This window comes from Aotus nancymaae, unplaced genomic scaffold (genome assembly GCF_030222135.1).
Source record: "Aotus nancymaae isolate 86718 unplaced genomic scaffold, 86718_ANA_hifiasm-v0.15.2.pri h1tg000016l, whole genome shotgun sequence".
Classification (NCBI taxonomy): domain Eukaryota; kingdom Metazoa; phylum Chordata; class Mammalia; order Primates; family Aotidae; genus Aotus; species Aotus nancymaae.
Window position 1 is genome coordinate 24,605,675 of NW_026988428.1, and position 21,439 is coordinate 24,627,113.

At 39.8% G+C, this 21,439-nt stretch overlaps 1 protein-coding gene across 6 annotated transcripts in view; it reads left to right on the plus strand.

Moving 5' to 3' along the window:
* Positions 1-21,439, plus strand: part of OSBPL8 (oxysterol binding protein like 8) — a 194,408-nt gene that overhangs the window by 48,097 nt on the left and 124,872 nt on the right. The window contains exon 1 of one of the 6 annotated variants that reach the window (XM_064376959.1): positions 981-1,066. The exons of the other annotated variants lie outside the window; for them this stretch is intronic. Coding sequence (XP_064233029.1) covers positions 1,060-1,066 — 7 coding nt within the window. The 5' untranslated portion in view covers positions 981-1,059. Of the gene's footprint in view, positions 1-980; positions 1,067-21,439 lie in introns of those variants that run through there. 6 annotated transcript variants of the gene reach the window in all.

The window sequence follows — 21,439 nt, forward strand, 5'->3', positions numbered from 1 at the left end:
TGCAGTGAGCCAAGATAGCACCTCTGCACTCCAGCCTGGCCAACGGAATCAGACTCTGTCTCTAAAAAAAAAAGAAAGAAAATTACAGATAGCTTAAACCTTGTTGGAGCACAACCCAATTTTCTAATATTTCTGCTTCATCTCCTTCTATTTTACCTATCCTTCAAGCCATATAGTGAAAGACATATTAATATAATTATTTGCTTTCTCCCCAAACGTCTTTGTCTTAAGTGAAATCAAGAGAATGTTAGCATTTGAGGAAATTAAATGCCTCCAAATTTCAAATCACATGGAGCTATGAGTAATAGTGGGAATGAAACAGTTAAAATAATTAAGAGCAGTTGCCATATATATTCTTTTTATAAAAATATAAAGATGTAATAAACATTTCTGCCCTGTGATCATAATTGAATTATATTCTGAAATTAAACAAGTAGTAGGTAGAAGGAAAAGTATACCTTACCCCATACATTTTAAAAAAATCACTAGTACGGTGGACTAAATGATGATTTGCCATTTTTTGTTACTGTACAAAAAGACTTTCCTCCAGAATAATTTCATTTTCAATTCTCCTATTGCATTCTGAGTGACTCCATTATATATTGGTTTATAGATTCTTAGAAACGTTTCTGTTACCTAGAGTAAAGGTGCCCCCTTCAGTAAAATGTAGTCAGCTGGTAGCTTTATCATTAGTTAGGTGGTAGATTCTTTAACAAACTTACATTGTTGGAATAAGGAGAGGCCAACTTTTCTTTTGTATCACTATGGAATTGAGAGTCACTATTACACTGAGGTGTTTGTAAATTTTAATTTAGTGAATGTCCTTTGTTCAGGCTCCAGTGTAGGAACAGTCTTAATGATTGATAGCAAAATGCAGTTTTGCTGACTTGTATTAACTTGGTCCCAGCCTTTCTTGGATTTCTGGTTCAGTCTTGTTATGGGTTCTTAAATGATCAAAAAAAGTTAAACTTTAAAATAAGTTGTTAGTAGAGAATAAAATGGGTGTGGAAATAACTTGGCTTATGAAGAAGGCTGTTGTCATGTTGATTTAAATGGAAAATGATTGGTAAGTTACTTTATTTTTACTATAATTTCAGAAGAAAAGTTAAGATTAAGCCTTGTCTGTAGAACTTAGTGTTTATTTTACCATAAATCTTACCTTTAAAAACAATACAAAACTAATGGACTGTCTTAGGTTTTTTCAACTCAAATACTTTTGGTCTTTTAGTGAAGTTAAAAATATCAGTAATAATAACTGCAGTTGCTGTTTTTAAGTGTATGTTTTGTTAGACTGTCCTCATAACATCTATTAAAGGTAGATATTTCTTTATCCTCACTTTTGTAGATAGGGAAATAGGCTCAGGGTGGTTAATTATCTTCTTTAAGGCTTCACAGCTTAAGTGATAGAACTGAAATCTATCTCTGAATACTTTACTACTAAGATGTTGACTGCGTACCTATGTTTCTGAATAGAGTTTCTTAAAATTTGTTGTTATCTTTTCAAGTATGTATACAAGTAAATGTTACTACATTTTATTACCAGACTCTTTGGGCTGAAGTAATAAAGTTTAGTCATTTTCTATTCCAAATTTTGTTGATATTGCAAAGTTAAAAGTTGTTTAAAAAGTAGTGAGAGGCCAGGTACGGTGGTTTACACCTGTAATCCCAGCACTTTGGGAGGCTGAGGCGGGTGGATCACCTGAGGCCAGGAGTTCGAGGCAGCCTGGCCAACATGATGAATCCCTGTCTCTACTTAAAATACAAAAAATTAGCCAGGCATGGTGGTGGTTGCCCGTAATCCCAGCTACTGTGGAGGCTGAGGCAGGAGAATTGCTTGAACCCGGGAGGTGGAGGTTGCAGTGAGCTGAGATTGCACCACCAGCCTGGTTAACAAGAATGAAACTCCATCTCATAAATTAAAAAAGTCGTGAGACCAGTTTTTCTTTTCTTTTTCATTAGGTTTCTTCTGTGAAATATTGTAGCTAATTTTAGGGAGAATAATACCAGTAATTTCAATGTGAACTACTGAAATTTTCTGTATTTGAAACTAACATTGAGGTCCACTTTTGAGTTAACTATAAAATATCACCTTTGAACTACTTGGCCTGTGCTAGTTACCGTTTAGATCTGGGAGAAGTGGATAAGAATGTGGGCTCTGTAAGACACTTAGCTACATGTTAAAATCTGAGCTCTGTCACTTAGTTGTATGACCTGGATAATAAATTCTTCAGGTTTTCAGTTTCCTTATAAATAGAGATAATTGTACTATCTACCTCCCAAAGTTATTTTCAATATTAAGTGAGAAAACATGTCTATGGAGTGCCTATTAGAAGGCTACACATATTGTAAATATCCGTTAAATAAAAGCAACTATTTTTTTTAACTTTGCTACAATATTAACCATTAATACTGAAAGAGCAACTATTTTTATTGTTAGTGTAACTATTAAGCCCTCTCTCCAAAAAGATAAATAATTAAAAGTCAGGAGAAGCCTGTGAAGATTGAATGGTTGCTCTAGACTGGAGTAGTTGGGAGAAGCTTTCTTAGGAGAACATAAACTTTGAATTGCACATGAACGTAGGGATAATAGGATTGAAAAATGAGCAAGGAAAGCATGCCAGATGAGAGAATAGCAGGAGACAAGGCTAAATAGGGAATTAATTGCCCAGATTATTCAGGTTATAATTAGTATAAAAAAATAAGGTAGGATGGAAGGAAGTGAGTGATGTTTAGAGGAATGATGATTGATGTGCCAGATAGAGACCCAGTTTATGCAAGGCTTTGAGTGCTAGACCAGGGATTTTGAACTTGATTCAGCAAGTAATAGTTTCTTATTGAGTATTTTTATGTAGATGAATCTGAAAGCAGGGTATAAAATTATTTGGAGTAGTGAATATTAAGAGACTATTACAAGGCCGGGCGCAGTGACTCACGCCTGTAATCTTAGCACTTTGGGAGGCTGAGGCAGATGGATCACCTGAGGTCAGAAGTTCAAAACCAGCCTGGCCAACATGACGAAACCCCATCTGTACTAAAAATACAAAAATTAGCTGGATATGGTGGCAGGCGCCTGTAATCCCAGCTACCTGGGAGGCTGAGGCATGAAAATTGCTTGAACTTGGGAGGTCGAGGTTGCAGTGAGCCAAGATCGTGCCTTTGCACTCCAGCCTGTGCGACGAGTGAAACGCTGTCTCAAAAAACAGACTGTTAAAGTGATCTTGGTGTGAGGTTGTGAAAAAATCTGACTTCATTATTCATTTGATTTCCTTCTTGCACATAATACTTTTCTTTTTTTTTTTTTTTGAGATGGAGTCTGGCTCTTGCCCAGGCTGGAGTGCAGTGGAGTGCAGTGGTGCTATCTCGGCTCACTGCAACCTCCACCTCCCTGGTTCAAGCAATTCCCCGGCCTCAGCCTCCTGAGTAGCCAGGATTACAGACGCAAGCCACCACATCTGACTAATTTTTTTGTATTTTTAGTGGAGATGGGCTTTCACCATGTTGGCCAGACTGGTCTTGAATTCCTGACCTCGGGCAAGTGCTGGGATTACAGGCATGAGCTACTGTGCCCGGCCAATACTATATTTTTTAAAAACACATTTGCTCATTTGTTATTCTAGTTGCATGTGGTTCTGTTTTTCTAGTAGTGCTTTTTGTCTTAGATGGCAGGTACTAAAAGGTATATATTAAGTCTGCCTGTCTATATGTGATATTTGTATGCCACAGAGCACGAGAATACTTTTTAATATGTCTTAAACTATCTTTTGAAAGTTTACAATTTTCACTCTGTTTACTGCTAAAAGTGCAGCAAACCACTACCATGGCATGTGTATACACCTATGTAACAAACCTGCATGATCTGCACATGTACCCCAGAACTTAAATAAATAAATAAATAAATTAATTAATTAAAAATGCTTTAAAACGTCAAATTTTTATGACTAGATTGAAGTAGACTGAAGAAGTGAAATATCCTTCTAGATTAAAAAAATTGAATATGTTCCTCACCTTAAGGATAGTCACTCTGTTTTTTGAAGCATTTCTGAATTATTATTTCTTTTATCTCTTGAAGCAAAGGAAACTGCTTCATAATTTTTTTAGAGGGCAAACTCTTTTATTGTATTAAAAATGATTTTATAAATGACTTTTTAGAAGAGAGTAACAATTTAAAAAATATATATGAATCTTTGTTGAGTGTATAAAGACTCTCAATTGAGAAAATCTTTAAGATTCTAATTCATGTTGGGTACCTTGAATCCAAAGACTTTCTGAAGTGGAAGGAACTGCAAAAATCATTTAGTAATTCAGTAATTCTTAGAATATAGTCAGTGAATGTCTTTCTGGAGAGCCTAGAGATGATCCAACTTCCTGTAACTGATTTTTACATACTAGGTGAGTTATTCATAATTTAGATTTGGTGATCATAAAATAAAATTGCTGTGTTATTAAAGTTTATTCAAAGCCTTAAATTATATTCTAAGCCAGCTATCTATAAAAATTGGCTACATTTTAGAACTTTTACGTTTGAATTAATGGAATTACACCACTTTTTGCTATAGCAAGTGTTATTTTGAGTAGGTCACAGTGTTTAAATATTGCAGTTTTTGTTCTAAAAGCTATCTGATTAACTTCATCAGTATGATTATTGATTTAGTATATTATGTGGTGTTAGTGATAGTACGTTTGTGGTGTTAGTGATAGCATCTTTGTAACAATAGTATTCACATTTTTTTTTATTTTTTAATTTTTTGTAGAGACAGGGTCTTTCTCTGTTGCCCAGGCTGGACTGCAGTGGTGTGATCCTAGCTCACTGCAGCCTTGAATTCCTGGGCTTAAGTGATCCTCTCACCTCAGTCTCCAGAGTAGCTTGGACTACAGGCAGCCCCATTGTGTCTGGCTAATTTCTAAAAAATTTTTTATAGATGCAGGATCTTGCCATATGTCCCAGGCTGTAACAACAGTAGTTTTTTATGTACAGCTTCCCATTAACTGGCCTCTAAGGCATTTGTGTATTCAAGTTCAATGATAAATTACCTATATGCCAATTACTAATCCTCTGAAAGTATAGTAGAGTGGCACTTATTTAAATTTTACCATTGGTCATTGCTACTCGTATCCTATTGCTACTGTAACAAATTGCCACACATTTAGTGGCTTAAAACAACACAAATGTATTTTCTTTTCTTTTTTTTTTTTTATTGCATTTTAGGTTTTGGGGTACATGTGAAAAACATGCAAGGATGTTGCATAGGTGGATACGTGGCAGTGTGATTTGCTGCCTTCCTCCCCTTCACCTATATGTGGCATTTCTCCCCATGCTATCTCTCCCAACTCCCCACCCCACGCTGTCCCCCCAATCCCCCCCAACAGACCCGTGTATAGTGCTCCCCTTCCTGTGTCCATGTGTTCCCATTGTTCAGCACCCGTCTATGAGTGAGAATATGCGATGTTTGATTTTGTGTTCTTGTGTCAGTTTGCTGAGAATGATGGTTTCCAGGTTCATCCATGTCCCTACAAAGGACGCAAACTCATCGTTTTTGATGGCTGCATAATATTCCATGGTGTATATGTGCCACATTTTTCCTGTCCAGTCTATCATCGATGGGCATTTGGGCTGGTTCCATGTCTTTGCTATTGTAAACTGTGCTGCAGTGAACATTCGTGTGCATGTGTCCTTATAGGAGAACGATGTATGATCCTTTGGATATATGCCGAGTAATGGGATTGCTGGGTCAAATGGAATTTCTATTTCTAGGTCCTTGAGGAATCGCCACACTGTCTTCCACAATGGTTGAACTAATTTACACTCCCACCAACAGTGTAAAAGTGTTCCTATTTCTCCACATCCTCTCCAGCATCTGTTGTCTCCAGATTTTTTAATGATCGCCATTCTAACTGGCGTGAGATGGTATCTCAATGTAGTTTTGATTTGCATTTCTCTGATGACCAGTGATGATGAGCATTTTTTCATATGCTTGTTGGCCTCGTGTATGTCTTCTTTTGTAAAGTATCTGTTCATATCCTTTGCCCATTTTTGAATGGGCTTGTTTGTTTTTTTCTTGTAAATCTGTTTTAGCTCGTTGTAAATTCTGGATATCGGTCCTTTGTCAGACGGGTAGGCTGCAAAGATTTTTTCCCATTCTGTTGGTTGCCGATTCACTCTATTGACTGTTTCTTTTGCCGTGCAGAAGCTGTGGAGTTTGATTAGGTCCCATTTGTCTATTTTGGCTTTTGTTGCCAATGATTACGGTGTTTTGGTCATAAAGTCCTTGCCTACGCCTATGTCCTGAATGGTTTTGCCTAGGTTTCCTTCTAGTGTTTTTATGGTGTTAGGTCTTATGTTTAAGTCTTTAATCCATCTGGAGTCAATTTTAGTGTAAGGTGTCAGGAAGGGGTCCAGTTTCTGCTTTCTGCATATGGCTAGCCAGTTTTCCCAACACCACTTATTGAACAGGGAATCCTTTCCCCATTGCTTGTTTTTATCAGGTTTGTCAAAGATCGGGTGGTTGTAGATATGTTGTGTCGCCTCCGACGCCTCTGTTCTGTTCCATTGGTCTATATCTCTGTTTTGGTACCAGTACCATGCTGTTTTGATTACCGTAGCCTTGTAGTAGAGTTTGATGTCCAGTAGTGTGATGCCTCCCGCTTTGTTCTTTTTGCTTAGAATTGACTTGGCTATGCGGGCTCTCTTTTGGTTCCATATGAAGTTTAAGGTGGTTTTTTCCAGTTCTGTGAAGAAGGTCATTGGTAGCTTGATGGGGATAGCGTTGAATCTGTAAATTACTTTGGGCAGTATGGCCATTTTCACGATATTGATTCTTCCTAACCATGAACATGGAATGTTTCTCCATCTGTTTGTGTCCTCTCTTATTTCATTGAGCAGTTGTTTGTAGTTCTCCTTGAAGAGGTTCTTTACGTTCCTTGTTAGTTGTATTCCTAGGTATTTTATTCTCTTTGTAGCAATTGTGAATGGGAGTTCGTTCTTGATTTGGCTCTCTTTAAGTCTGTTACTGGTGTATAGAAATGCTTGTGATTTTTGCACATTGATTTTGTATCCTGAGACTTTGCTGAAGTTGCTTATCAGTTTCAGGAGATTTTGTGCTGAGATGATGGGGTCTTCTAGATATACAATCATGTCGTCTGCAAATAGAGACAATTTGACTTCCTCCTTTCCTAATTGAATACCCTTTATTTCTTTTTCTTGCCTGATTGCTCTGGCTAGAACTTCCAGTACTATATTGAATAAGAGTGGTGAGAGAGGGCATCCTTGTCTAGTGCCAGATTTCAAAGGGAATGCTTCCAGTTTTTGCCCATTCAGTATGATATTGGCTGTGGGTTTGTCGTAAATAGCTTTTATTATTTTGAGATACGTTCCGTCGATACCTAGTTTATTGAGAGTTTTTAGCATAAAGGGCTGCTGAATTTTGTTGAAGGCCTTCTCTGCATCAATTGAGATAATCATGTGGTTTTTTTTTTTTTAATGTTCTTTTCCATGTGTCTCACATATGCAAGACTTCTTGTAGCAACTGTCTGCTTTGTAATAGGAATTGATATCACTCTGAAATCGATCTCATATTTTCATGGAGTTTTTCCTTATGGAGAATTGCAATTTGCTTCAACTTTATGAGAAACAAACATATCTCCCGCATTCTTCTTACTTGAAAAACTGCTTTGTGAATATTTTCCTAATGCTAATTTCCCAGAAATGCCCTACACTATGGAATAGAATGGTTGCATTTACATTTCAGCTGAGATCTGAGGATGTAGTAGATGTGGATACCAAAATTAGATGCCAAGACAGAATACAACTATTCAAAGCAAATGATTTTTTTTTTTTTTTTTTAATTTATTTATTTATTTTTTTATTTATTGCATTTTAGGTTTTGGGGTACATGTGAAAAACATGCAAGGTTGTTGCATAGGTGCATACGTGGCAGTGTGATTTGCTGCCTTCCTCCCCTTCACCCATATCTGGCATTTCTCCCCATGCTATCCCTCCCCAATTCCCCACCCCCCCGCTGTCCCCCCCACTCCCCCACAACAGACCCCCATGTATAGTGCTCCCCTCCCTGTGTCCATATGATCTCCTTGTTCAACACCCGCCTATGAGTGAGAACATGTGGTGTTTGATTTTGTGTTCTTGTGTCAGTTTGCTGAGAATGATGGTTTCCAGGTTCATCCATGTCCCTACAAAGGACGCGAACTCCTCGTTTTTAATGGCTGCATAATATTCCATGGTGTATATGTGCCACATTTTTCCTGTCCAGTCTATCATCGATGGGCATTTGGGTTGGTTCCAGGTCTTTGCTATTGTAAACTGTGCTGCTATGAACATTCGTGTGCATGTGTCCTTATAGTAGAACGATTTATAATCCTTTGGATATATGCCCAGTAATGGGATTGCTGGGTCAAATGGAATTTCTATTTCTAGGTCCTTGAGGAATCGCCACACTGTTTTCCACAATGGTTGAACTAATTTACACTCCCACCAACAGTGTAAAAGTGTTCCTATTTCTCCACATCCTCTCCAGCATCTGTTGTCTCCAGATTTTTTAATGATTGCCATTCTAACTGGTGTGAGATGGTATCTCAATGTAGTTTTGATTTGCATTTCTCTAATGGCCAGTGATGATGAGCATTTTTTCATATGCTTGTTGGCCTCATGTATGTCTTCTTTTGTAAAGTATCTGTTCATATCCTTCGCCCACTTTTGAATGGGCTTGTTTGTTTTTTTCTTGTAAATCTTTTTTAGCTCGTTGTAAATTCTGGATATCAGCCCTTTGTCAGATGGGTAGGCTGCAAAAATTTTTTCCCATTCTGTTGGTTGCCGATTCACTCTATTGACTGTTTCTTTTGCTGTGCAGAAGCTGTGGAGTTTGATTAGGTCCCATTTGTCTATTTTGGCTTTTGTTGCCAATGATTACGGTGTTTTGGTCATGAAGTCCTTGCCTACGCCTATGTCCTGAATGGTTTTGCCTAGGTTTCCTTCTAGTGTTTTTATGGTGTTAGGTCTTATGTTTAAGTCTTTAATCCATCTGGAGTCAATTTTAGTGTAAGGTGTCAGGAAGGGGTCCAGTTTCTGCTTTCTGCATATGGCTAGCCAGTTTTCCCAACACCACTTATTGAACAGGGAATCCTTTCCCCATTGCTTGTTTTTATCAGGTTTGTCAAAGATCGGGTGGTTGTAGATATGTTGTGTTGCCTCCGACGCCTCTGTTCTGTTCCATTGGTCTATATCTCTGTTTTGGTACCAGTACCATGCTGTTTTGATTACTGTAGCCTTGTAGTAGAGTTTGATGTCTGGTAGTGTGATGCCTCCTGCTTTGTTCTTTTTGCTTAGAATTGACTTGGCTATGCGGGCTCTCTTTTGGTTCCATATGAAGTTTAAGGTGGTTTTTTCCAGTTCTGTGAAGAAGGTCATTGGTAGCTTGATGGGGATAGCATTGAATCTGTATATTACTTTGGGCAGTATGGCCATTTTCACGATATTAATTCTTCCTAACCATGAACATGGAATGTTTCTCCATCTGTTTGTGTCCTCTCTTATTTCGTTGAGCAGTGATTTGTAGTTCTCCTTGAAGAGGTCCTTTACATTCCTTGTTAGTTGTATTCCTAGGTATTTTATTCTCTTTGTAGCAATTGTGAATGGGAGTTCGTTCTTGATTTGGCTCTCTTTAAGTCTGTTATTGGTGTATAGGAATGCCTGTGATTTTTGCACATTGATTTTGTATCCTGAGACTTTGCTGAGGTTGCTTATCAGTTTCAGGAGCTTTTGGGCTGAGATGAGGGGGTCTTCTAGATATACAATCATGTCGTCTGCAAATAGAGACAATTTGACTTCCTCCTTTCCTAATTGAATACCCTTTATTTCTTTTTCTTGCCTGATTGCTCTGGCTAGAACTTCCAGTACTATATTGAATAGGAGTGGTGAGAGAGGGCATCCTTGTCTAGTGCCAGATTTCAAAGGGAATGCTTCCAGTTTTTGCCCGTTCAGTATGATATTGGCTGTCGGTTTGTCGTAAATAGCTTTTATTATTTTGAGATACGTTCCATCGATACCTAGTTTATTGAGGGTTTTTAGCATAAAGGGCTGTTGAATTTTGTCGAAGGCCTTCTCTGCATCGATTGAGATAATCATGTGGTTTTTGTCTTTGGTTCTGTTTATGTGGTGAATTACATTTATAGACTTGCGTATATTGAACCAGCCTTGCATCCCCGGGATGAATCCTAATTGATCGTGGTGGATAAGCTTTTTGATGTGCTGTTGTAATCGGCTTGCCATTATTTTATTGAAGATTTTTGCATCTATGTTCATCATGGATATTGGCCTGTAGTTTTCTTTTCTTGTTGAGTCTCTGCCAGGTTTTGGTATTAGGATGATGTTGGTCTCATAAAATGATTTGGGAAGGATTCCCTCTTTTTGGATTATTTGGAATAGTTTCAGTATGAATGGTATCAGTTCCTCTTTGTATGTCTGGTAGAATTCGGCTGTGAACCCATCTGGACCTGGGCTTTTTTTGGGTGGTAGGCTCTTAATTGCTGCCTCGACTTCAGACCTTGTTATTGGTCTATTCAGGGTTTCGGCTTCTTCCTGGTTTAGGCTTGGGAGGAGGCAGCTGTCCAGGAATTTATCCATTTCCTCCAGGTTTTCTAATTTATGTGCATAGAGTTGTTTGTAATAATCTCTGATGATGGTTTGAATTTCTGTGGAATCTGTGGTGATATCCCCTTTGTCATTTTTTATTGCATCTATTTGGTTATTCTCTCTTTTCTTTTTTATTAGTCTGGCTAGTGATCTGTCTATTTTGTTGATCTTTTCAAAAAACCAGCTCCTGGATTTATTGATTTTTTGAAGGGTTTTTCGTGTCTCTATCTCCTTCAATTCTGCTTTGATCTTAGTTATTTCTTGTCTTCTGCTAGGTTTTGAGTTTTTTTGATCTTGCTCCTCTAGCTCTTTCAATTTTGACGATAGGGTGTCAATTTTAGATCTCTCCCTTCTTCTCATGTGGGCACTTATTGCTATATATTTTCCTCTAGAGACTGCTTTAAATGTGTCCCAGAGATTCTGGTATGTGGTGTCTTCATTCTCGTTGGTTTCGAAGAACGTCTTTATTTCTGCCTTCATTTCATTGTTTATCCAGTCAACATTCAGGAGAAAGTTGTTCATTTTCCATGAGGCTGTGCGGTTCTGGGTTGGTTTCTGAATTCTGAGTTCTAACTTGATTGCACTGTGGTCTGAGAGACTGTTTGTTATGGTTTCCGTTCTTTTGCATTTGCTGAGGAGTGATTTACTTCCAATTATGTGGTCAATTTTAGAGTAGGTGTGATGTGGTGCTGAGAAGAATGTATATTCTGTGGATTTGGGGTGGAGAGTTCTGTAAATGTCTATTAGGTTTGCTTGTTCCAGGTCTGAGTTCAAGTCCTGGATATCCTTGTTAATTTTCTGTCTCGTTGATCTGTCTAATATTGACAATGGTGTGTTGAAGTCTCCCACTATTATTGTGTGGGAGTCTAAGTCTCTTTGTAAGTCTTTAAGAACTTGCCTTATGTATCTGGGTGCTCCTGTATTAGGTGCATATATATTTAGGATCGTTAGCTCTTCTTGCTGCATTGATCCTTTTACCATTATGTAATGTCCTTCTTTGTCTCTTTTGATCTTTGTTGCTTTAAAGTCTATTTTATCAGAGATGAGAATTGCAACTCCTGCTTTTTTTTTCTCTCCATTTGCTTGGTAAATCTTCCTCCATCCCTTTATTTTGAGCCTTTGTGTATCCTTGCATGCGAGATGGGTTTCCTGGATACAGCACACTGATGGGTTTTGGCTTTTTATCCAATTTGCCAGTCTGTGTCTTTTGATTGGGGCATTTAGTCCGTTTACATTTAGGGTTAATATTGTTATGTGTGAATTCGATCCTGTCATTTTGGTGCTAGGTGGCTGTTTTGCCCTTTGGTTGATGCAGATTCTTCATTATGTTGATGCTCTTTACCTTTTCGTGTGTTTTTGGAGTGGCTGGTACTGGTTGTTCTTTTCTATGTGTAGTGCCTCCTTCAGGAGCTCTTGTAGAGCTGGTCTGGTGGTGATGAACTCTCTGAGTTCTTGCTTGTTCACAAAGGATTTTATTTTTCCTTCACTTATGAAGCTTAGTTTGGCTGGATACGAAATTCTGGGTTGAAAGTTCTTTTCCTTAAGGATGTTGAATATCAGCCCCCACTCTCTTCTGGCCTGTAGGGTTTCTGCTGAGAGATCTGCAGTGAGTCTGATGGGCTTCCCTTTGTGGGTAACCCGACCTTTCTCTCTGGCTGCCCTTAGTATTTTCTCCTTCATTTCAACCCTGGTGAATCTGATGATTATGTGTCTTGGGGTTGCTCTTCTAGAGGAGTATCTTTGTGGTGTTCTCTGTATTTCCTGGACTTGAATCTTGGCCTGCCTTGTTAGGTTGGGGAAGTTTTCCTGGATAATATCCTGAAGAGTATTTTCCAGCTTGGATGCATTCTCTTCGTCACATTCAGGTACACCTATCAAACGTAGATTAGGTCTTTTCACATAGTCCCATATTTCTTGTTGACTTTGTTCATTCCTTTTTACCCTGTTTTCTCTAATCTTGCCTTCTCGTTTTATTTCATTCAGTTGATCTTCGACCTCTGATATCCTTTCTTCTGCTTGGTCAATTCGGCTGTTGAAACTTGTGCATGCTTCACGAAGTTCTCGTGTTGTGTTTTTCAGCTCCATCAATTCGCTCATATTCCTCTCTAAGTTGTCCATTCTTGTTAGCATTTCGTCAAGTCTTTTTTCAAGGTTCTTAGTTTCTTTGCATTGGGTTAGAACATGTTCTTTTAGCTCACGGAAGTTTCTTATTATCCACTTTCTGAAAGCTGATTCTGTCATTTCATCACACTCATTCTCCATCCAGTCTTGTTCCCTTGCTGGTGAGGAGTTGTGATCCCTTGTAGGAGGAGAAGTGTTCTGGTTTTGGGTGTTTTCATCCTTTTTGCGCTGGTTTCTTCCCATCTTTGTGGATTTATCCACCTGTTGACTTTGTAGTTGTTGTCTTTCTGATTTTGGTAATTTTAAGTCTGCTGTGGCAGAACTCATAAACCCCCTGCTCTTCCCCCCAGGTGTTCTGTCCCAGGGAGTTACGGTTTTATGATGTTCCCCTGTGCGGTTGCTGTTTTCCCTGCCCACAAGGTGGCAGCCTAGTCACACTCAGTTTGCAGAGGCTTCGCTAAGCTGCTGTGGGCTCCACCCAGCTTCCGTGTGAACTTCTGGGTGTAGTTAGAACTGCTTCCGCGATGTTGGCCCGCCCCTGTAGTGACGGAGTCTCTGTAGTGGCGGATTGCCTTGTTAGATTGCCCTGGGAACAGCAGGGTGCCTATGGAGAACGCCCCTCCTCCACAGAGCTGGACCGTCCCGGTTTCAGTTGTGTTTCAGGTCTTCTTGCTGGGTAAGAGGGGACACCGTCTCATCTGATCTGCCTCCGGAGCCGCTGCGTTGGCTAAAGCCGCGGCTCTGAGATTCGTGGCGCTGGCCTGGCTCCCCGTTTCAGCTCCCCTTGCTGGCTTATAGGGGACTCAGACTCTCTCACTTTGTACAGTGAGCCGTTGCCTCAGGGTGCCGGCCCAGCGGCTGCGCCGTTCAAGCCAGCGGCACCAGCGGCGCTGGCGACCCGTGTGGCTTCTCTGCGTGTGAATCTCCTGGTCTGTGGGCAGTAAAAATCAGTCTGGAAATACGGCGTCCACTCACCCTCTGTGCTTTCTCTCGGAGCTGCATTCCCGAGTTCCTCCTAAGCGGCCATCTTGGATCTCTCCTCAGCAAATGATTTTTAAATGGCTAAACATTTGTTAATGGCTCACAAAAACAAAAACAAAAATATGCAAGATTACCTCAGACATAATTTTGTCAGCAGAATTTATTTGAAGCAAACTATTCTGTGAACCCCGCTCCATCCAAAAAAGGAGGGTGAGGAGTCTCTACTTTACCAATGTAATCTTATTGAGGGAGACTTTGAATGAAAAATTAACATCTGACTCCTGCACCTGAGGAGATATAGGTCATTTTAATTATTGCATGGGACTAGGCATTCCAATTGAATGGGACTAGTCTAATTGCATGGGACTAAGCATGATTATTGAGACTTTAATTGCAATTTTCTTTTTTTGAAAGAAAGAAAGAAAAAGAATAAAGAAGAGGAGGAAAAAGGAAGAGAAAGAGAGAGAGAGAATGAGAGTATTGCTTTCTTGCCCAGGCTAGAATGCAGTTTAGTAATGGGTATTGAAAACCTCTTTTATACCAATAATTATACTCGATGTAAACAGGAAGGAATAAGGGAAGAAAATAACAAATAAGCAGCCAACCAATATTTCATTTAAACCTATGAAATGCTATGCGATTACTGAGGAGTGATTTACTTCCAATTATGTAGTCACTTATGGAATAGGTGTGAGGTGGTAATGTATGTTTTGTGTATTTGAAGTGGAGAGTTCTATAAATGTTTATTAAGTTTACTTGTTCCGGGTCTGAGTTCAAGTCCTGGATGTCCTTGTTAATTTTCTGTCTCGTTGATCTATAGAATCGTTAGCTCTTCTTGTTACGTTGATCCTTTTGCCATTATGTAATGTCCTTCTTTGCCTCTTTTGCTCTTTGTTGCTTTAAAGTCTACTTTATCAGAGGCGAGAATTGCATCTCCTGCTTTTTATTTATTTATTTTTACTCTCTGATAGGTTGATAAATCTTCCTCCTTCTCTTTGTTTTGAGTCTTTATGTATCGTTGCATGTGAGATGGGTCTGGATGCAGCATACCAATGGGTTTTGGCTTTTTATCCAATTAGAATATATATAACTTTAATACTGACATTTGATGCTAGCTGGCTGTTTTGCCCATTAGTTAGTGTAAATTTTTCGTTGTGTTAATGTTCTTTTCTTTTTGATATATTTTTGGAAAGGCTGATATTGGTTGTTCCTTTATATGTATAGTGCTTCTTTCAGAAGCTCTTGTAAAGCAGGCCTGGTGGTGGTGAAGTCTCTAAGTACTTGTTTGTTCGCAAAGGATTTAATTTTTCCTTCGATTATAAAGCTTAGTTTGGCTGGATAGGAAATTCTGGGTTGAAAGTTCTTTTCTTTAAGGATGTTAAATATTGGTCCCCACTCTTTTCTGGCTTGTAGGGTTTCTGCTGAGAGATCTGCTCTAAGTCTGATAGGTTTCCCTTCATGGGTAACCTGACCTTTCTCTCTGGCTGCCCTTAGTATTTTCTCCTTCATTTCAGCCCTAATAAATCTGGCAATTATGTGCCTTGGGGTTGGTCTTCTTGAAGAATATCTTTGTGGTGTTCTCTGTATTACCTGGAGTTGAATATTACCCTGCCTTGCCAGGTTGGGAAAGTTTTCCTGAATGATATCCTGAAGAGTATTTTCCAACTTGGATTCATTCTCTTCATCACATTCAGGTACACCTGTCAAACATAAATTAGGTCTTTTCACATAGTCCCATATTTCCTGGAGACTTTGCTCATTCCTTTTCATCCTTTTTTCTCCAATCTTGTCTTCTCGTTTCATTTCACTGAGCTGGTTCTCAACTTCTGATATCCTTTCTTCTACTTGATCAATTCGACTGTTTAAACTTGTGCATGCTTCGCGAAGTTCTCGTGTTGTGGTTTTCAGCTCCATCAGTTCACTTATATTCCTCTCTAAATTGTCCATTCTCGTTAATGTTGAATTTTGTCAAAGGTCTTCTCTGCATCAATTGAGATAATCACGTGGTTTTTGTCTTTGGTTCTGTTTATGTGGAGAATTACATTTATAGACTTGCGTATATTGAACCAGCCTTGCATCCCCGGGATGAATCCTACTTGATCATGGTGGATAAGCTTTTTGATGTGCTGTTGTAATCGGCTTGCCAGTATTTTATTAAAGATTTTTGCATCTATGTTCATCATGGATATTGGCCTGTAGTTTTCTTTTCTTGTTGAGTCTCTGCCGGGTTTTGGTATCAGGATGATGTTGGTCTCATAAAATGATTTGGGAAGGATTCCCTCTTTTTGGATTATTTGGAATAGTTTCAGTAGGAATGGTACCAGTTCCTCTTTGTATGTCTGGTAGAATTCGGCTGTGAACCCCTCTGGACCTGGGCTTTTTTTGGGTGGTAGGCTCTTAATTGCTGCCTCGACTTCAGACCTTGTTATCGGTCTATTCAGGGTTTCGACTTCTTCCTGGTTTAGGCTTGGGAGGAGGCAACTGTCCAGGAATTTATCCATTTCTTCCAGGTTTTCTAGTTTATGTGCGTAGAGTTGTTTGTAATAATCTCTGATGATGGTTTGAATTTCTGTGGAATCTGTGGTGATATCCCCTTTATCATTTTTTATTGCATCTATTTGGTTATTCTCTCTTTTCTTTTTTATTAATCTGGCTAGTGGTCTGTCTATTTTGTTGATCTTTTCAAAAAACCAGCTCCTGGATTTATTGATTTTTTGTAGGGTTTTTCGTGTCTCTATCTCCTTCAATTCTGCGTTGGTCTTAGTTATTTCTTGTCTTCTGCTAGGTTTTGACTTTTTTTAAATCTTGCTCCTCTAGCTCTTTCAATTTTGACGATAGGGTGTCAATTTTAGATCTCTCCTTGCTTCTCTTGTGGGCACTTATTACTGTATATTTTCCTCTAGAGACTGCTTTAAATGTGTCCCAGAGATTCTGGTATGTGGTGTCTTCGTTCTTGTTGGTTTCGAAGAACATCTTTATTTCTGCCTTCATTTCATTGTTTATCCAGTCAACATTCAGGAGAAAGTTGTTCAGTTTCCATGAAGCTGTGCGGTTTTGGGTTGGTTTCTGAATTCTGAGTTCTAACTTGATTGCACTGTGGTCTAATAGACTGTTTGTTATCGTTTCCGTTCTTTTGCATTTGCTGAGGAGTAATTTACTTCCAATTATGCGGTCAGTTTTAGAGTAGGTGTGATGTGGTGCTGAGAAGAATGTATATTCTGTGGATTTGGGGCAGAGAGTTCTGTAAATGTCTATTAGGTTTGCTTGGTCCAGGTCTGAGTTGAAGTTCTGGATATCCTTGTTAATTTTCTGTCTCGTTGATCTGTCTAATATTGACAATGGTGTGTTGAAGTCTCCCACTATTATTGTGTGGGAGTCTAAGTCTCTTTGTAAGTCATTAAGAACTTGCCTTATATATCTGGGTGCTCCTGTATTAGGTGCATATATATTTAGGATCGTTAGCTCTTCTTGTTGCATTGATCCTTTTACCATTATGTAATGTTCTTCTTTGTCTCTTTTGATCTTTGTTGCTTTAAAGTCTATTTTGTCAGAGATGAGAATTGCAACTCCTGCTTTTCTTTGCTCTCCATTTGCTTGGTAAATCTTCCTCCATCCCTTTATTTTGAGCCTTTGTGTATCCTTGCATGTGAGATGGGTTTCCTGGATACAGCACACTGATGGGTTTTGGCTTTTTATCCAATTTGCCAGTCTGTGTCTTTTGATTGGGGCATTTAGTCCATTTACGTTTAGGGTTAATATTGTTATGTGTGAATTTGATCCTGCCATTTTGATGCTAGTCGGCCGTTTTGCCCGTTGGTTGATGCAGATTCTTCATTGTGTTGATGCTCTTTACCATTTGGTATGTTTTTGGAGTGGCTGGTACTGGTTGTTCTTTTCTATGTGTAGTGCCTCTTTCAGGAGCTCTCGTAAAGCCGGTCTGGTGGTGATGAAATCTCTGAGTACTTGCTTGTTCACAAAGGATTTTATTTTTCCTTCACTTATGAAGCTTAGTTTGGCTGGATATGAAATTCTGGGTTGAAAGTTCTTTTCTTTAAGGATGTTGAATATCGGCCCCTACTCTCTTCTGGCTTGTAGGGTTTCTGCTGAGAGATCTGCTGTGAGTCTGATGGGCTTCCCTTTGTGGGTAACCCGACCTTTCTCTCTGGCTGCCCTTAGCATTTTCTCCTTCATTTCACCCCTGGTGAATCTGATGATTATGTGCCTTGGGGTTGCTCTTCTAGAGGAATATCTTTGTGGTGTTCTCTGTATTTCCTGGACTTGAATATTGGCCTGCCTTGCTAGGTTGGGGAAGTTTTCCTGGATAATATCCTGAAGAGTAGTTTCCAGGTTGGGTTCATTCTCTTTGTCACATTCAGGTACACCTATCAAACGTAGATTAGGTCTTTTCACATAGTCCCATATTTCTTGTTGACTTTGTTCATTCCTTTTTACCCTGTTTTCTCTAATCTTGCCTTCTCATTTTATTTCATTGAGTTGATCTTTGACCTCTGATATCCTTTCTTCTGCTTGGTCAATTCGGCTGTTGAAACTTGTGCATGCTTCGTGAAGTTCTCGTGTTGTGTTTTTCAGCTCCATCAATTCACTTATATTCCTCTCTAAGTTGTCCTTTCTCATTAGCATTTCGTCAAATCTTTTTTCAAGGTTCTTAGTTTCTTTGCATTGGGTTAGAACATGTTCTTTTAGCTCATGGAAGTATCTTATTACCCACTTTCTGAAGGCTGATTCTGTCATTTCATCACACTCATTCTCCATCCAGTCTTGTTCCCTTGCTGGTGAGGATTTGTGATCCCTTGTAGGTGGAGAGGTGTTCTGGTTTTGGGTGTTTTCATCCTTTTTGCGCTGGTTTCTTCCCATCTTTGTGGAGTTATCCACCTGTCGGCTTTGTAGTTGTTGACTTTCTGATTGGGTCCCTGAGTGGACATTCTGTTTGTTGTTGATGAAGTTATTTCTGTTTCTTAGTTTTCCTTTTAACTGTCTGGCCTCTCTGCTGTAGGACTGCTGAGGTCCACTCCAGGCCCTGCTTGCCTGGGGATCACTTGCAGCAGCTGCCAAACAGTAAAGGTTACCAGTTTCTTCTTCTGCTTTGTCCCAGAAGCATACCTGCCAAATGTCAGTCTGAGTTCTCCTTTATGAGGTGACTCTTTGGATATACGGAGGTCGGGAGCTGCTTGAGGAAACAGTCCTTTATATTAGCTCAGGTGCTGAGCTGTGAGCCCCGTTGTTCATTCAGAGCTGCTGGGCTGGTAAATTTAAGTCTGCAGCAGCAGAACTCATAAACTCCCTTTTTTTTTTTTTCCCCAGGTGTTCTGTCCCAGGGAGTTAGGGCTTTATGAGTTTCCGCTGTACTACTGCCTTTTTTTTTCTTCAGGGCTGCCCTGCCCAGAAGGAGGCAGCCTAGTCACTCTCAGCCTGCAGAGGCTTCGCTGAGCTGCTGTGGGCTCCGCCCAGCTGCCGTGTGAACTTCCCTGCAGTCCTGTTTATATGGGTGTAGTTAGAGCTGCTTCCGCAATGTTGGCCCGCCTCTGTAATCACGGACTTTCTCTGTAATGGTGGGTGCCGCAGCAATGGCAGGCTGCCTCAGTAATGACAGACGCCCCTCCCCCACAGAGCTGGACCGTCCTGGGTTCAGCTGTGCTTGCTGTGAAACTCTCAACCCAGAGCGTTTCCAATTGCTGTTTTTTTGTTTTTGTTTTTGTTTTTGTGGGGGTGGGACCAGCCGGGCCTGATCTCCTGGCTCCCTGCCTCAGAGCCTTTTATTTTTTCATTGAACGGTCTGCCCTCTCCCAGGTGTCCTGGTCACCTGTTGAATAGGTGCCGGGATCTGTGTGATTTCCCGTGCGGCGACCCACTGCGCTGCTGAAATTCGTGGCGCTTTTTTTGCCCAGGAATCTCCTGGCCTGGCTCCCTGTTTCAGTTCCCCTTGCTGGCTAAGTGGGAACACAGTCCCGTTTACTCTGCACCGGGAGTGGCTGCGCCGTGGCGCAGGCAAAACAGCCGCACCGGCCAAAACAGCCTCGCTGGCGACCCTTGGAGCTCCTCCACCTGCGAATCTCCTGGTCTGTGGGCAATAAAAATCCGTCTGGAAATGAGGCGTCCACTCACCCTCTGCACTTTCACTCGGAGCTGCAATCCTGAGCTGGATCTAACCGGCCATCTTGGAACTCCTCCCACAAATTTATTTTCTTAGCAGTTCTGGAAATCAGAAATCTAAAAGCAAAGTATTAGCAGGGTTGTTTTCCTTCTGAAGACTCTGAGGGAAGAATCCATTTTCTTGCTTTTATCAATATCTAGAGGGTGCATTCACTTTTTGGCTCATGGCCCCTTCCTTGTATAACTTCTGCCATTGGCTTTTGTTATCACATCTCCTGCTACTTACTCATTTAGACCCTCTTGTCTCCTCTTTATAAGGACCCTTGTGATTCCATTGAGTTCACTTACATAACCCACTCAGAAAATCAGATAATGCTCTAGATCAAGATCCTTAACCTAGTCACATCTACAGAGTCCCTTTTACTAAAGTAACATTCACGGCATCCAGGGATTAGGGGGTGGACATCTTTGGGAGGCCATTATTCTGCCCTCCAGAGCCAGTACTAACCTCTGGAGCAACCAGAGGAAGTAGGTCCTGTTGCTAGATAAGCCAAAGTCTGTGGTCTGCCCAGGCATCTCACCTGAGGAGTTGTCAGCTAGATTGAAGTCTTAAATAATGAAAATTCTTAGGTTGCAGGGATCTCCTTATGTAACGTTAAAATAACTGAAAATTTTTGTCACCAATTTATTACTTAAATGCTTATTTTCCCATGTTAAAACAGATTCATCTAACCAATAACTGCTTGCTAACTCTAGCAGTTTGTATTAATCATACATACAAAATTGTTAATGGAAGTTATTCTTGAACTGAAATGAAATAGTAGAATGTATCCCAATGTACCCATTACTCATTTTCAACAATTATCAACTCGGGTTGACGTTCTTTCATCTATACACCCATGTTCCTAACCCAGAATTTTTGAATAAATCTGAGATAAATCATTTTATTCATAAATATTTACTGTTTATATATATCTCTAAAATATAAAGACTTTTCTTTAAAACTGATCATAAATACATTATGATTCCTAAAAATTAATAACTCTTGAGTCAAATAATTATTCAGTGCCTATACTTCCGTGATTATCTCATATCCTATTTATAAGTAGGTTGTTGTGTTGGACTTGGTTGATAAGTCACAAGTCTTTTTGAATCTTTTTTTTTTTTTTTTTTTTTGAGATGGAGTTTCGCTCTTGCTACCCAGGCTGGAATGCAATGGCACGATCTCGGCTCACCGCAACCTCTGCCTCCTGGGTTCAAGCAATTCTCCTGCCTCAGCCTCCTGAGTAGCTGGGATTACAGGCACGCACCACCTTGCCCAGCTAATTTTTTTTTTTTTTGTATTTTTAGTAGAGACGGGGTTTCACCATGTTGAGCAGGATGGTCTCGATCTCTTGACCTCGTGATCCACCTGCCTCGGCCTCCCAAAGTGCTGGGATTACAGGCGTGAGCCACCGTGCCCAGCCGTTTTTGAATCTTTTAAATCTCTCCTACATCTGTTCTTAATTTTACCTTTCAATTTATTGAAGACACAGTATAGTTTATTCTGTGGAGTTTTCTACAGTATGGGTATTCCCCTCATGT